The sequence below is a fragment of the Bubalus bubalis genome, chromosome 1 (genome assembly GCF_019923935.1).
Source record: "Bubalus bubalis isolate 160015118507 breed Murrah chromosome 1, NDDB_SH_1, whole genome shotgun sequence".
In the NCBI taxonomy this organism is placed as follows: domain Eukaryota; kingdom Metazoa; phylum Chordata; class Mammalia; order Artiodactyla; family Bovidae; genus Bubalus; species Bubalus bubalis.
Window position 1 is genome coordinate 99,385,332 of NC_059157.1, and position 14,618 is coordinate 99,399,949.

At 39.7% G+C, this 14,618-nt stretch overlaps 1 protein-coding gene across 2 annotated transcripts; it reads right to left on the reverse strand.

Annotated features, from left to right (window-relative positions):
• Nucleotides 1-1,715: 1,715 nt before the first annotated feature.
• DPPA2 (developmental pluripotency associated 2) lies at nt 1,716-14,390 on the reverse strand. 2 transcript variants are annotated; one of them, XM_006047307.4, is made up of 7 exons: nt 14,239-14,390; nt 11,024-11,171; nt 9,440-9,600; nt 9,070-9,123; nt 8,410-8,665; nt 5,162-5,357; nt 1,716-2,665 (listed from the first exon to the last, which is right to left on the reverse strand). In XM_006047307.4, exons 1-7 carry the CDS (start codon nt 14,260-14,262, stop codon nt 2,557-2,559), a joined length of 948 nt encoding a protein of 315 aa, XP_006047369.1. In that variant the 5' UTR covers nt 14,263-14,390; the 3' UTR covers nt 1,716-2,556. The 2 variants fall into 2 exon arrangements, with proteins under 2 accessions (XP_006047369.1, XP_044797598.1); XM_044941663.2 differs by lacking the exon at nt 9,070-9,123.
• Between the last annotated feature and the right edge of the window lie 228 nt (nt 14,391-14,618).

The following is a 14,618-nucleotide window of genomic DNA, read 5'->3' on the forward strand; positions in this document are numbered from 1 at the left end:
AATTCCAGGACTTACCCAGTGGTCTAGTGGCTAAGATTTGGCTCTCCCAATGCTGGGGGACCAGGTTCGATCCCTGGTCAGGGAATTAGATTCCACATGCCTCAACTAAAGATTCCGCATGCTACAACTAAGACCCAGCACAGCCAAATAAATAAATAAAAATTCTTAAAAAGACCCAGGATAGCCATCAAACAGCCAAATTCTAGCCACTGTGCCTTATGATAGCTACAGTAGTTAAAACAGGTATTATTCCCGGAGAAATTCACCCACACCAATGTTATCAATTTGTTTCCCTGTTTGTTAAGCAAGAAAGACAATATTTGATGATTCATCTGCATGTCACTATTTCTTCAGCTGAGGATGTGAAGTTTATTAGTTTTGAGACAGAATTTATAGGTTGATCACCTACATTGAAAAGAAATTTTATTTTTTTAATTTCACTCTTGCTTTACATTAAAAAGATCCATAACATATTTATTTGTATGAAATTTAAATAACATATCTTGAAGAAAATTAGGTGCTTCACTTCTATACTTTATATTTAATTAAAATAAAGCCAAATATTTATAAATGCATTTTATTTTGTTTAGATTAGTTTTTTCAAACCGGTAGGTAGCAGAGATTCTCTTCAAAAAGAGTCATATGTGAAATCCATCTAAATAAAGTATAATTGGGTTCAATCTCTGGTCCAGGAAGATTCCACATGCCGTGGCGCAATTAAGCCCGTGTGCCACAACTACCAAAGCCTGTGCACGCTAGGGCCCGCACACTGCAGCTACTGAGACAGGCACACCTAGAGCCTGTGTTCTGCAGTAAGAAAAGCCATTGCAATGAGAAGCCCATACACCACGATGCCGTAATGAAGAGCAGGCCCTGCTCACCACAACTAGAGAAAGCCCAAGCACAGCAATGAAGACCCAATGCAACCAAAAATAAAAATAAATTATTATTTTTTAAAATGCTAACCTACGAATATTCTTACAAATCAACAGAACAAAATACAAAGCCCAGATATAGACTCAAATACACAGATGCATTTATTTATTGCTTTTCAACAACAAATATAAAAGTAGCATTTCAATTCAGAGTGAAAAAGGTGATTCCATAGCTCACACCTTAAATCATATATAATTCTAAGTAGATATGAAAACTTAAATATTTGAAACAAATCTCTAAACGTTATCAGAATAAATCTCAAAAATTGGTCTATTTATATGTGCACACGTGTAATATCTAAGAGCGAGGAAAATCATTCTTCTAAGTAAAAAGAAATCCAGAAATCATTCAGAAAAAAAATGGATAAACTAAAATACACAAAAACAAAATGGTCTGGCATGGCAAACAAAACAAAAAGCCCAAATAACCTGATGGAAAAAACAGACAACAAATTTGAACAAATAGTTTAAGGAGAAAGGAAATAAAAATGACTCTTTAGTTTTTGAAAAAATGCTCAGTCTCAATAGTAATCAAAAACTTAAAAAGAATGGCCAAGATTCAAAGCACTAACAAACAACCTCAAACACTAGTGAGGATGTGGAGCAGAAGAAAGTCTCATTCATTGCTGGTGGGAATACAAAACAGGAGAGCCACTTCGGAAGACAGTTTGGCAGTTTCTTACAAAACTAAACTTACATTTATAAGATTCAGAAATGACACTCCTTGGTATTTACCCAAAAGAGTTGAAAACTGTGTGTTCACACAAAAACCTGCACACAAATGTTTATAGCAGCTTTATTCATAATTGCCAAAACTTGGAAGTAACCAAGGTGGCCTTCAAGATATGAATGGATATATTATGGTACATCCAGACAATGGAGTTTTCAGCATCAAGTCAAAAACTGCTAAAAAAATGTATTAACTAAACAAAACCAAATTACATTCTATCAATACATAGCTAGTAACAGTCACTTTCAGGTAAACCTTAAGTACAGAATACAGACATTCCCATCTGTACTTAAGGTATCAGGCCACTCTGAGGATGGTTAGAACAGAGTATAGCAGTCATTGGAATGTGAATCACTTTAACTGTGGGCTCTCCACCATTTATCCTTTTCCCCCTGATTACTAGTAAGTAGATTGAATCAATAATCAAAAACTTCTCATCAAGCAAAAGTCCAAGACCAGATGACTTCAGTGGTGAATTCTAACTTTTTAAAAATTGAGGTAAAACCATATAAAACATTACGTTACAAATGTACAGGGCTTCCCAGATGGCACAGTGGTAAAGAATCCTCCTGCCAATGCAGGAGATGCAGGTTTGATCCCTGGGTCAGGAAGTTTCCCCTGGAGAAGGAAATGGCAAGTCCTCCACCAGTATTCTTGCCTGGAAAATACCATGGACAGCAAAGCCTGGCAGACTGAAGTCCATGAGTTCCCAAAGAATCGAGCACAACTGAATGACTGAGTAATTGAGCACACCCATGCACACACCCACTACAGATATACAACATAGTAATTCGATATTTGATACTACAAAAATCTAGTTACCATGATTACCATAAAATTACCCTCTTCACCCATTTCTCTACCTCCCATTCCTTCCCTTCTGGTAATCACTTATTGTTTTTTAAAACGTGGTCCATTTGAAAGCAATGATGTTGATGTATCCAAACCAGGTTTCTTCCTCCTCCCCATTGTGATTAATCTTTTCATAATCTTCTTATTCCTATAAAGCAAATCAGAAAAGAATTTTGAAAAATGTTAAGAATAAGATAGATTATTCCATACCAAATCCTTGAAAATGATCAATAAAATAAGGAATACACTTCTGGAGTCTGAGTAGTTTGCCCTACCCTCTAAAGGATTTTAAAATTCAAAAGATTAAAACAAATTAAAAAGATTTTATGTGGTAAACAAAAGAAAGATTGTGCACTTAATATCAGGGTTCCTATTCTGTATACTACAATTGGTTCTGCCACCTTTATCTTTATACCCTCCCTTTCCTCCTCACAGCTTCTCTCCAAATGCACTCTCTGTTCACAAAGCCTTGGTATTCCCTTTAAAAACAAAAAAGAAAAAGGAAGGAAGGAAGGAAAGACACAAACAAGCTCCCTTGACATTACTGCCTCAATTGCTGTCTCCTCTTGCTCAGGTCAAGTAGTAGAGATCATCAATATGACCTGTTCCTAGTTCTTCACATGCTCTACTCCAACTGTCACCTGACTCTCTCAACCGACTCTCTAAAAGACCACCAGTAGTGTCCCAAATTGACATTCGCAACAGCGCTGCATTAATCATCATCTTACATGGCTGTCTTACTGCCAACCATTTCCTTCTGAAACTCTCTACCCTTGGCTTTCTCACTTCTCTCCCAACCTCTAGCTGTACTTTTTCAGTCTTCATTGCTCACTTGTCATCAACAAGCTGATTCTCTTTAAGATTCTTCTGCAGTCCCTTCTAATTCCCAAAGATGTTTCTCTCTAACCCATACTTTCTGAACACTGGACACATGTCAAGCATGTACCACATATAATTTTTGGCCATCGAGCTGAACTTCTATTAATACCTATCCTATAATAAGATGGCATCCTGTTTCTCTACACTCCTGCAACTCTTACATTTCTGTTTACATTCTTTGTAAAGGTCATAAATTACATCTTTCCAGAATTATTACAATAATCTCTTACCTTTCAATCTAGTTTCTGTTGCAAGATTTCAGTCTACCATCCAAAAAAAAAAAAAATACTATAATTTCCCATCACACCAATCTTGCATCACCTCCAGCCAATTCTATCACCACAAGCTGGATTTTGTACTCATGGATGACCATTGGGAATTATGTGTCTACATAAAACCTAAAGCACTGCTTGTGTGTATTCCTAATGTGTATTTTCTTGGATGGAGTGTATGTCATTATTATCATTTTCTCAAAGAAGTCTTATGTCCCAAAAGTGACTGAGAGACTATGACCTGCAGGATAATATGAGACCTTTAATGTAGATATAAAACCAGTAGTCTGCTCCTCCCCTTTATAGACTTACCCATCAATAAGCTTCAATTTATTGGTCTATTTGCAGTCCGTAAGGAGGTCATATTCTTCCACTTTCAGGTATTGGTATGGGCTGCTTTCACTACCAAAATGCCCAAATTGTTAATTTCTAACTGGTGAGCTCTTCCTCAGTACATGTAATCCTTTCTAAAATTTCCCTAAGTCACTCCAATATAAGTACTAACCATATATTTTCATAGCATCTCTTAGTCATTTTCATCCCGGCGTGCTAAATGGGTTTTGTCTTATTAATTTTTGTATCCCCAGCTAAGTATCTGACATATGGTAAGAACTCTAATTTTTTCTTTCTTAAAACAGATCTCTCGGACTTCCCTGGTGGTAGAGTGGATAAGAATCCAACTGCCAATGCAGGGGACGAGGTTTCAGTCCCTGGTCTGGGAAGATTCCACATATTGAGAAGCAGCTAAGCCCATGCACCACAACTACTGAAGCCTGTGCCTAGAGCCTATGTCCCACAACAAGAGAAGCTGCCACAACAAGCAGCCCATGCACTGCAATGAAGGGTAGCCCCAGCTCGATGCGACTAGAGAAAGCCCACATGCAGCAAAGAAGATCCAGCACAACCAAAAAACAATAACAACAAAAAGAATAGATCTCTCTAATATTGAGACAGTTAAGGTCCAACTTGTCAGATACTTTGTTAAGGTTGCTAAGAAGAAGCCATATTTATCTGAGTTCTAATGTATCACTAAATTATGTTTGCTTCCTATTTCCCTGAAAGTTAAACTCACTCAGTCATGTACAACTCTTTGTGACCCCATGGGCTATACAGTCCATGGAATTCTCCAGGCCAGAGTACTGGAGTGGGTAGCCTTTCCCTTCTCCAGGGAATCTTCCGAACCCAGGGATCAAACCCAGGTCTCCCACATTGCAGGTGGATTTTTTACCAGTTGAGCCACAAGGGAAGCCCAGGAATACTGGAGTGGGTAGCCTATCCCTTCTCTAGCAGATCTTCCCAACCCAGGAATCAAACCAGGGTCTCCTGCATTGCAGGCGAATTCTATATGGCTTTCTGGATATATGGCATTGGATTCTGATCTATATGGCAAATTAATGAAACAGCATGCTTCCCCTCTGCCTTCTCCCACCAAATTATTCAGAAACCCATCTAGCCATCGGTGTACCATACTTAAAAATATACTTAAGGGGTACCTCTTAGTGCATTCAGGGCATAACAGGTTGTCTTCCAGGTCTGGGGGTGCAAAAGTGCAGGCAGGTAACATGAAGAGGGAGGTCATCCTCCTGGGGGTGTCAGGCACCCAGGTCTGACCTGCTTGGAACTGCAGGCGAACCCAGCCTTCTGTGTCTGCCAAGAGCGGTCTGCCATGGACCACACACCACCGGACACCTAGATGGGGAAAAACAAGCAAATATAAACTGCTGAGATCAGATAACAGCACCCCAATTCAACCCCTCAGTGAGTCTCTCTTAATTTCACTCTTATATTCTGTTGATGAATCAACTGAATAAGAAGCATAAAAAATGTAGACGAAAAGACACCATAGTCTGATTCACAAACTACACAGCACAAGGGATGTTAACAATCAACTTTTGGGAAACCTTGCTTTGTGTCTAGGATTTTGCTAAGTTATTTACATGTATTAATATATTTATTTTTAATAACAATATTAGTATTTGCTTTAATTTACAGGTGAAATAAATGAAGTTTATAGTGTTAAAAGAACATAATTTTCCCAGAACCAAAACAAGGATATAGGTATTCTAGACTCATGGTCCATTTGCCTAACCACTACATTGTACTATCTCAACCATAGAAAACAGGCAGAAAGATCTTTGTTTAAAAGTCTAAGAAACAATCTAATTGGGGAGATGGGATATTTGAGAGACAACAGAGGAAGTCCTATCTACTGGGAGTAGATATCCAGTGTCTGAAATTTGGAGAAGGATCAATCAATGTAGGCTTAAGTAGCTATAAAATCTCCCCACACTATAAAATAAGAGTAGAGATTACCATGCTCTTGGATAGTAGAACTAATATTGTTTAAATGGCTATACCACCCAAAGCAATCTACAGACTTAATGTGATCCCTATCGAATCACCCATGAGATTTTTCACAAAACTAGAACAAGTAATCCTAAAATTGATATGGAACCATAAGAGCCTGAATTATCAAACAGACCTGAGGAAAAAGAGCAAAGTAGGAGCATTACCCTCTCAGACTTTAGATAACACTACAAAGTACATTAATGAAAACAGGATGGTATTGGCACAAAAACAGACATTTGGGCCAATGGAACGGAAAAGAGAGCCCAGAAATGAACCCACACCCTTGGCTCAACTAACCTTTGACAAAGGAGGCAAGAGTGTACAATGGAGAAGAGACAGTCTCTTCAGCAAATGGTGTTGGGAAAGTTACAGCTGCATGTAAATCAGTCAAGTTAGAGTACATCCTTATGCCACATACAAAAACTAACTCAAAATGGCTTAAAGATTTAAATATAGGACATGACACCATAAAAGTAGAAATTTCCATATAATCCAGCCTTCCATCTCCTGGGCATATATTCAGACAAAACTATAATTCAAAAACATACATGCACCCCAGTGTTTATAGCAGCACTATTTATAATAGCCAAAACATGGGGAAAAAATCTAAATGTCTATCAACGAATGGATAAAGAAGATGGAATGGAATGGAATGGCATATTGTGCTCACTCAGTCATGTCCAACTCTTTGCAACCCCATGGACTGTAGCCCACCAGGCAAGAATATTGGAACAGGTTGCCGTTTCCTTCAGGGGATCTTCCCGACCCAGGGATCAAACCCAAGTCTCCTGTGTTGGCAGGTGGATTCTTTACCACTGTGCCATCTGGGAAGCCCCAATGGAATATTACTCAGCCATAAAAAAGAATGAAACAATGCCATTTGCAGCAATGTGAATGGACCTGGAGATTATCATACTAAGTAAAGTAAGTCAGAAAGAGAAAGACAAGTACCATATGATATCACTTACATGTGGAATCTAAAATATGGATACAAATGAACTTACCTACAAAGTGGAAACAGGTTCAGACACAGAGGATGAAGACTTGTGGTTGCCAAGGGGGAGGGGTGTGGGAAGGAGGGATTGGAAGTTTGAGATTAGCAGATGAGCTATTATATATAGAATGGACACAAGGAGCTATATTCAATATCCTGTGATATCATAATGGAAAAGAATATGAAAAAGAATGTGTGTGTATATATAACTGAATCACTTTGCTATACAGTATAAATTAACACAATTTTGTAAATCAATTATGACTTCAATATAATAAATTTTAAAGAAATACATTTAAAAAGAGTAAAGATGCTGTGGCACAATATACATAGTGGCTAGGCACTCTCCTGTATCCCAGTAGGTGCTTGATAACTGCTGGATGAAGAGGAACTAAAATGGTAAGTCTGGGGTGCCACTCGCTCATATGGCACATTAATGAAAATTAGAAAGAGGTGTCATTGTTGGGGAAGCAGGTCTCCGAGACAGCTTTGTGGCTGGATACTGCTTTTGAAAATTAGTAAAAGGTGCTCATTTCTTCTCACAGAAGGAAGTATAGATGGGGGGTGGGCGGCAGTCAGCAGGCCAATTTTAGCTCCCAGTCTTTTCTTTTTTTGTCTGGGTTCTTTGTGTGGTGAACAATGCGCATGGCCACACAAGTCAGTCCTGAATAACAGGATTCAGACACTTCTGGAAATGGGGTAGAGGAAGGAAAATAATTCAAGCCACAGAAGACAGTGACTTTGTACTGACCAGAGGTAGGTTGTTCTGGAAATGAAAACAGAAATACGAAATAGAGAAACAGGAACTGAAGAAAGATGAAGCTAAGTTATGCTCACTCAAGATTTCTCAAGAAATATTTCAATTATTTATCGCCTACTTTTAATATGCCAAGTTGTATCTCATAAGCCTCGCAGTCATTCTATGAAGTCGAATAGTTGAAATCTTCAATTTTATAAATCAGGATACTAGGGTTTACACTGAGAAACCTTGGGTTTCTTCAAGAGAAAGGGGAAGATCTCTGGCCGTGGCTGGCCTCACTATCAGATTATGCTTTCTTCCCACCTTCTGCTTAGTGATGAGAAACTGTCCCCAACTCAGTCACCTGACTCAGAGCCATTCAGGCAAAACTTGATTATCAATCAAAAGATAAGCCCTCTGTGAAGCTAACATCGCATCTGCAGCTATTTTAACCCTTTCACTGTAACTACCATTAGTATGCGTCCTCTGGGACTTCCCTGGAGGTCCAGTGGTTAAGAACCTTCACACAGGTTCGATCCCTGGGTGGGGAACTAAGATCCCACACGCCATGTAGTGAAACCAAAAAAATAAAGCAATTTTTTAAAAACAGAGTGCCTTCTTTCACTGGCATGGTAACCACTGTTTAAGGTTGATCTTACCTGAGGCTTGTGGCAGAAAGGATTCAGAGGCACGAAGGGCACGTGAATTCACAGCCTTTGGTTGAACAGCCCTTGCCGCAATTCTTGACCATGCTGCCAGCATGGCTACCTGAGCTGAAGTTACCACCTCAACCATGTTAGTCCTTTCCTCATTCTCACTCATCTTCCTTTTCTGTACACTTCCCCTCTTGGTCACCATGCTGTGTTTCCTTGAACATGAGTGCATTCGGGCCTCCCGTGATGATTTAGGAATATACTGCAAATGAAATTCACAATGAGAATACAGTGAAGTGCCACTGCCCTAAGCACATTTGTGCCGGTTTTATCATTCTTCATGCACTGACCTGTGTATGTCAGTGTAGAAATGGTTTAAGAATGTCAGTTCCCTCAAAGTAGTGATTCTCAGCTGGGAGAAAATTTGTTTGCTAAACTGTGTGTAGGGGGAGGGAGGTCACTGACACATTGTGGGTAGAATCCTGGGATATTTAGCCTACTAAACATCCTAAAATGCACAGTACAACCCGCAGGAGAAAAAGAAACTAATTGGTTCCAGATGCCAATTGTCTTGAATGAGAAACCTTGCCTTCGAGGTACAAGGTATAGAGATGGTGGAGAAGAGGGAAAATTTACAGAACTTACATCCCTACATTCCTCACTCACCTGAACTTTTTCAGGAAAAGCATGTTCCTGGAGTCTCCGATAAACTTCTATTTTCTAAGGAAATTAACAAGGGAAATAAAAATTAAAATTAAAGGGATTTCCCTGTGGCACAGAGGGTAAGGCATCTTTCTGCAATGCAGGAGACCTGGGTTTGATCCCAGGGTCAGGAAAATCCCCTGGAGAAGGAAATGGCAACCAATTCCAGTACTCTTGCCTGGAAAATTCCACAGATGGAGGAGCCTGGTGGGCTATAGTCCATGGGATCACAGGGTCGTACACGACTTAGCAACTTCACTTCTCATAAAAATTAAAAGCTGGCAGAGCTCCCACGCTTGTTCCAAGCACCAGAGATTCCCACCAGTGCACTCACCTGGCCGTCGGTACTCAGCTTAAGTTGTTGGCACCAGTTCCGCAAAGTGTCCCGACTCACATCGTTAATCGGAGGCAATGTGGTCGGCAAGGGACAAAATGATCTTCTAAAGCTAGAACTTGGACAATCTTCCTCAAGCTCATTTGTTTGAGGAAGAGGAACTGCGGAAAGAAGGGAACCAAAACAGGAATTCATTAATCTATTTGAAAAATTATTTTTAATTTTATGAAGTTCTCACTCCCCATAACTCAATTTGCACATATACATATCCAGTATTTTTTCTTCATCTTACAAATAAGGTAATAAATTCAGAATTCAAGGACTTGCCCAAGATCACACCACCATGAAAATGGCAGACCTAGGACTCATACCCACGTTTTGAAATTATAAATTATTTTTGGAAATTATAAATATTTTATACTACATTCAGCAAACTGTTTTTTACAGCCATCACCAACTTCCTGAATAGAACATTACATTGGATTGCTCTCCAAAATGTCCAGATGCTGGTCCACAAACTATCTGTCCTTATAGAAATCATTAAAACCACCCCATCCAACAACAGTCCTCAATTTTGTCTACATGCCTCATTTTCCTCAACAAAGAAAAGTTACCCTGTCTCACATCACTTTGCTTAGGTTTAACTTGTCACTATCTGCTCTATCTTGAAGCCCTTGTTATTTGCCCCTGCCAAATAAAATCATTCTAAAAATACTTCTTTGATGCGTCTCTATGAAGCCCCAAGAACAGATGCAAAGAGTCGACTAGATATTTTATCAGTAATTACTCACCAAGCAAAAGATTAGATGTTTTCAAAGTGATTTAGCCTCCCAAATACCATCTGATTTTATATGTGCAATCTAAAAAAAGCTAAATTCAGGCACAGAGAGGTTGCCAGGAACTGGGGGCAGGGGAAATGGGGAGTTTCCCTGGATCAAAGGGTACAGATTTTCAGTTATAAGATGAGTAAGTTCTAGGGATCTAATGCATATCAACATAACTATAGTTAATACTATAATGTATTCTTAAAAATTAAGAGAGTAAATCTTAAAATGTTCTGCCCATGGTGAAGGGAGTTAATTGTGTGAGATGATGGAATATTCTTATTTTGTCATCATTTCTTAATTTCTTATTATTGTTCTTAATCTTATTTGGTCATCATTTTGCAATAGACACATACATCAATCATCACATTATATACCTTAAAATTACACAATGTTTTCTGTGTCAATTATATATAACAAAAAACTCAGAAAAAAATGATCTGGTCTCCGTAAGAGGTATGTAAAAAGGGCATTCACCAAAATGAAAGAAGACTGGGCTTCGTGGGTTGGGAATTTGAGCTCACATCTAGTTGCCGCAAAAGATCATGCTCTATTCAAAGCATTCCACTGCCTTTTTCAAAGTAAGACAGGGGTGCTTAGTGAATGAGAAGTATGAGAGTTTGAGAAATCTCTTACCACAGGTTATCAAGGTGAGAATTAAGCTGGGTGTCACATAGCTAAAAGTCAGGGGAACTTACTTTTCCTGGGCTTCCCAGAGTCGGAGGGGCCGCAAACTGAGCTAACCCTGTGGTCTTCATACCTTGATTATTTGTATTCAGTGCCTCCTCTTTGACTTCTGAAGTTGAAGAAACACCTGGTTCCACTTGATGGTCTTCAATAATTTCCTCATTAACTGGATACAATGTAAGAATCACATTTTCTTCATCTAATGGCCCTTCAAAGAAATTCTGGAAAAAGGAAGTGTCAATTACTGTTCTCATTTAATGCTGTACACTAAGATGTTTAACTTCATGGTGCAACTAATGAATAAGAAACTGAGAAGCCAGCGGTTGGATGGAAAGACTGAGATTCCCTGAATTTGATATTGATTAGTAGACCCTTTATTGTGAAGTGTGAAAGTGAAAGTTGCTCAGGCATTTCCAACTCCTTTCGATCCCATGGACTATATAGTCCATGGAAATCTCCAGGCCAGAATACTGGAGTGGGTTGCCATTCCCTTCTCCAGGGGATCTTCCCAACCCAGGGATTGAACCCAGGTCTCCTGAATTGCAGGCGGATTCTTTATCATCTGAGCCACCAGAGAAGTCCCTAGTAGACCCTTTATTAGATAAGAAAAACAATGAGGAAATGAGCAAAAGTAGATTTATACCAACTCAATGACATGAGTTTGAGTAAGCTCCGGGAGTTGGTAATGGACAGGGAAGCCTGGTGTGCTGCAGTCCATGGGGTCGCAAAGAGTTGGACACGACTGACCAACTGAACTGAACTGATCAATAAGAAGAAATTAAAACATAGATCTTGGGTTTGGGGAAACCGTTTCCCCTCATAGCCTGTCTCTTCATCAGCTAAAACATATTTTCATTTAATCTCCTAAATCTATGTGGAAGGTGTTTCTGCCTTCTCATCTTCTATTGTGTGATTCAAGTAAGCATCAACTCTCACTGGCAGCAGCAATTATCTTCTGTTTTTCCAAAATCCATCTATGCCCTTTCTACAGACTGCTCTCCTGCTTATTTAAAATACTTTAGTTTGGAGGGAGTCTCAAACATGGAGGGGTTATATATAACATGGATATATAAAGTGGATATATAAACATCCACTCCGATATTCTTGCCTGGAGAATCCCTGAACAAAGGAGCCTATCGGGCTACAGTCTGTGGTGTCGCAGAGTCGGACACAACTGAGTGACTAACACTTCCACACTTTCGCTTTTCATAGCTGATTCACCATATAGCAGCAGAATCTAACACAACGTTGCAAAGCAATTATACTCCAATTTTTAAAAGTAAATAATAATTTAATTATTAAAATAATAATTTTTAAAAAATAAAATATTTCCATTAAAGACAAAATTCCCTCATGCAGCCTGTAAATTCTTGAACAGCGGGGCCCCTGCCTTCCTTTCCAGTTTAAGACCCCTGAGCTTTCCGAGCTTCAGCCATAGCAACCTTGTTTAAGCCCCAGGACCTGAGGGAAGCAAATGTATCTGTCTTACTCTCCACAGCAAACACAGGGTACACAGTGGACACTCAGTGTTCTTTTAACAATTTCATGAATGAAAGATAAAGTGGATAGGTAGAAAGGAACTTATGTTTATCACTAAGAGTCGGACACGACTGAGCGACTTCTCTTTCACTTTTCACTTTCATGCATTGGAGAAGGAAGTGGCAACCCACTCCAGTGTTCTTGCCTGGAGAATCCCAGGGGCGGGGGAGCCTGGTGGGCTGCCGTCTATGGGGTCGCACAGAGTCAAACACGACTGAAGTGACTTAGCAGCAGACTCTGTCCGTGGGAATTCTCCAGGCAAGAATACTGCAGGGGGTTGTCGCCACGCCCTCCTCCAGGGGATCTTCCCCTCCCGGAACCGGGGCCTCCTACATTGCAGGCACTCTTTATTGTCTGAGACACCAGGGAAGTAACTGAGGCTCAGAAATTAAATGCCATAGAATCACATATGCTTAAGTTTCTTAACTCTTCCTCTCAATCCAAGGGCAAATAAACTCCATTCCAGCTCAATTGTAATACACTCTTTTCTGAACAGCTAAATTCATCTGCATTTGACACGCCTTTCCCTCTGTTTGTTCAGTCATCAAGTTGTGTCTGACTCTTTGCAACCCCATGGACTGCAGCACACCAGGCTTCCCTCCCTGTTTAAATCTTTTTGAAAATTTCCCCTTGCTTTCACATTTCAGCTTGCAACTAGGGATTTTGCATTTGTACACCACTTTTTCAAAGTACTCTGGGACATACTTAAAAAAACAAATTGTCATTATTGGGGGAAGTATCATTCCAGTCAAGAGGTAAACAGTTATATGACTTGCGCATAAATTCTATACTTAATTTGGCCAATTCTGTCCTTCAGCCCGCATTGTGTTCCCCCTTGTGTGTGTGTGTGTGTGTGTGTGTATGTGTGTGTGTGTGTCTCAGTTGTGTCCGACTCTATGCAACCATGTGGACTGTAGCCCACCAGGCTCTTCTGTCCATGGAATTCTCCAGGCAACAATACTGAAGTGGGTTGCCATTCCCTTCTCCAAGTGGTTCCTGTGAATGAAACCTGCTCAGTTTATATTCTCATCTAGTTAAAGACTCAGAGAAGGCAATGGCACCCCACTCCAGTACTCTTGCCTGGAAAATCCCACGGACGGAGGAGCCTGGTGGGCTGCAGTCCATGGGGTCACCAAGAGTCGGACACAACTGAACGACTTCATTTTCACTTTCATGCATTGGAGAAGGAAATGGCAACCCACTCCAGTGTTCTTGCCTGGAGACTCCCAGGGATGGGGGAGCCTGGTGGGCTGCCGTCTATGGGGTTGCACAGAGTTGGACACGACTGAGGCAACTTAGCAGCAACAGTAGCAGTCAAAGACTACCCAAGCAAAGTCAGGAAACCTGTTTTGTAGCAAGGCCATTGGGAATGGGTTGCTTCTTATCCCTGAAGGAAAGAAACCACTAGTCAATTTACTGTCTGAAGCATATTACCCTTTTCACTCTTTTCACTGCAGCCGGCCATTTCTTTACCATTTTATCTTGCCCAACTACAACATGTCTTTCTATGAAAAAAGTATCTTACTTAGAACTAGAAAGAGAAATATTTAATTTCTCCCTTTTACTTTCACCCAAGCTGTATACCACAACCACATGAAAGAAAATAATTCACTTGCAAAGAGGAGATTCTCAGAGATTTCTCACATCCAGAAATTGAGACTTGTGGCAAGAGGGAAATAGAAGTGAGCTCTAGAAAAGCTTTAAAAAGTGAATCTGTGGGAAAATGAATGAAATTAAAACCAAACTTACCTTCCCGTAATTTGAGTATGCCATTTCAAGGAATGCTCAGAGAAAGGCAGAGCCACAATGCTCAATCTCTGCAGTTTAATCCTCTGAACCTGAGGGTTTCTAGTCCAGTTTCTCCTTCCTTTTGTAAGCAAATGTCCCCCTCTTCCTCTTTCCCAGAAGAGCTGTATTCCTCCCTCCTCTTTCCACCCTCCTTTGTTATCTGTCAGTGTGATAATTTCATCAGCTTTATACACAGTCTTGTCTATTAGGTGAGAGTTAAGTTACTGTGTAATTAATAATCACTCCTAAACTTTTTAAAAAATTTTTGGGTTTTATTCCTTTAAGATGAGACTCAGAAAATAAAAAATGATGAACAGTTGTTAAGTTACAAACAAATGAAC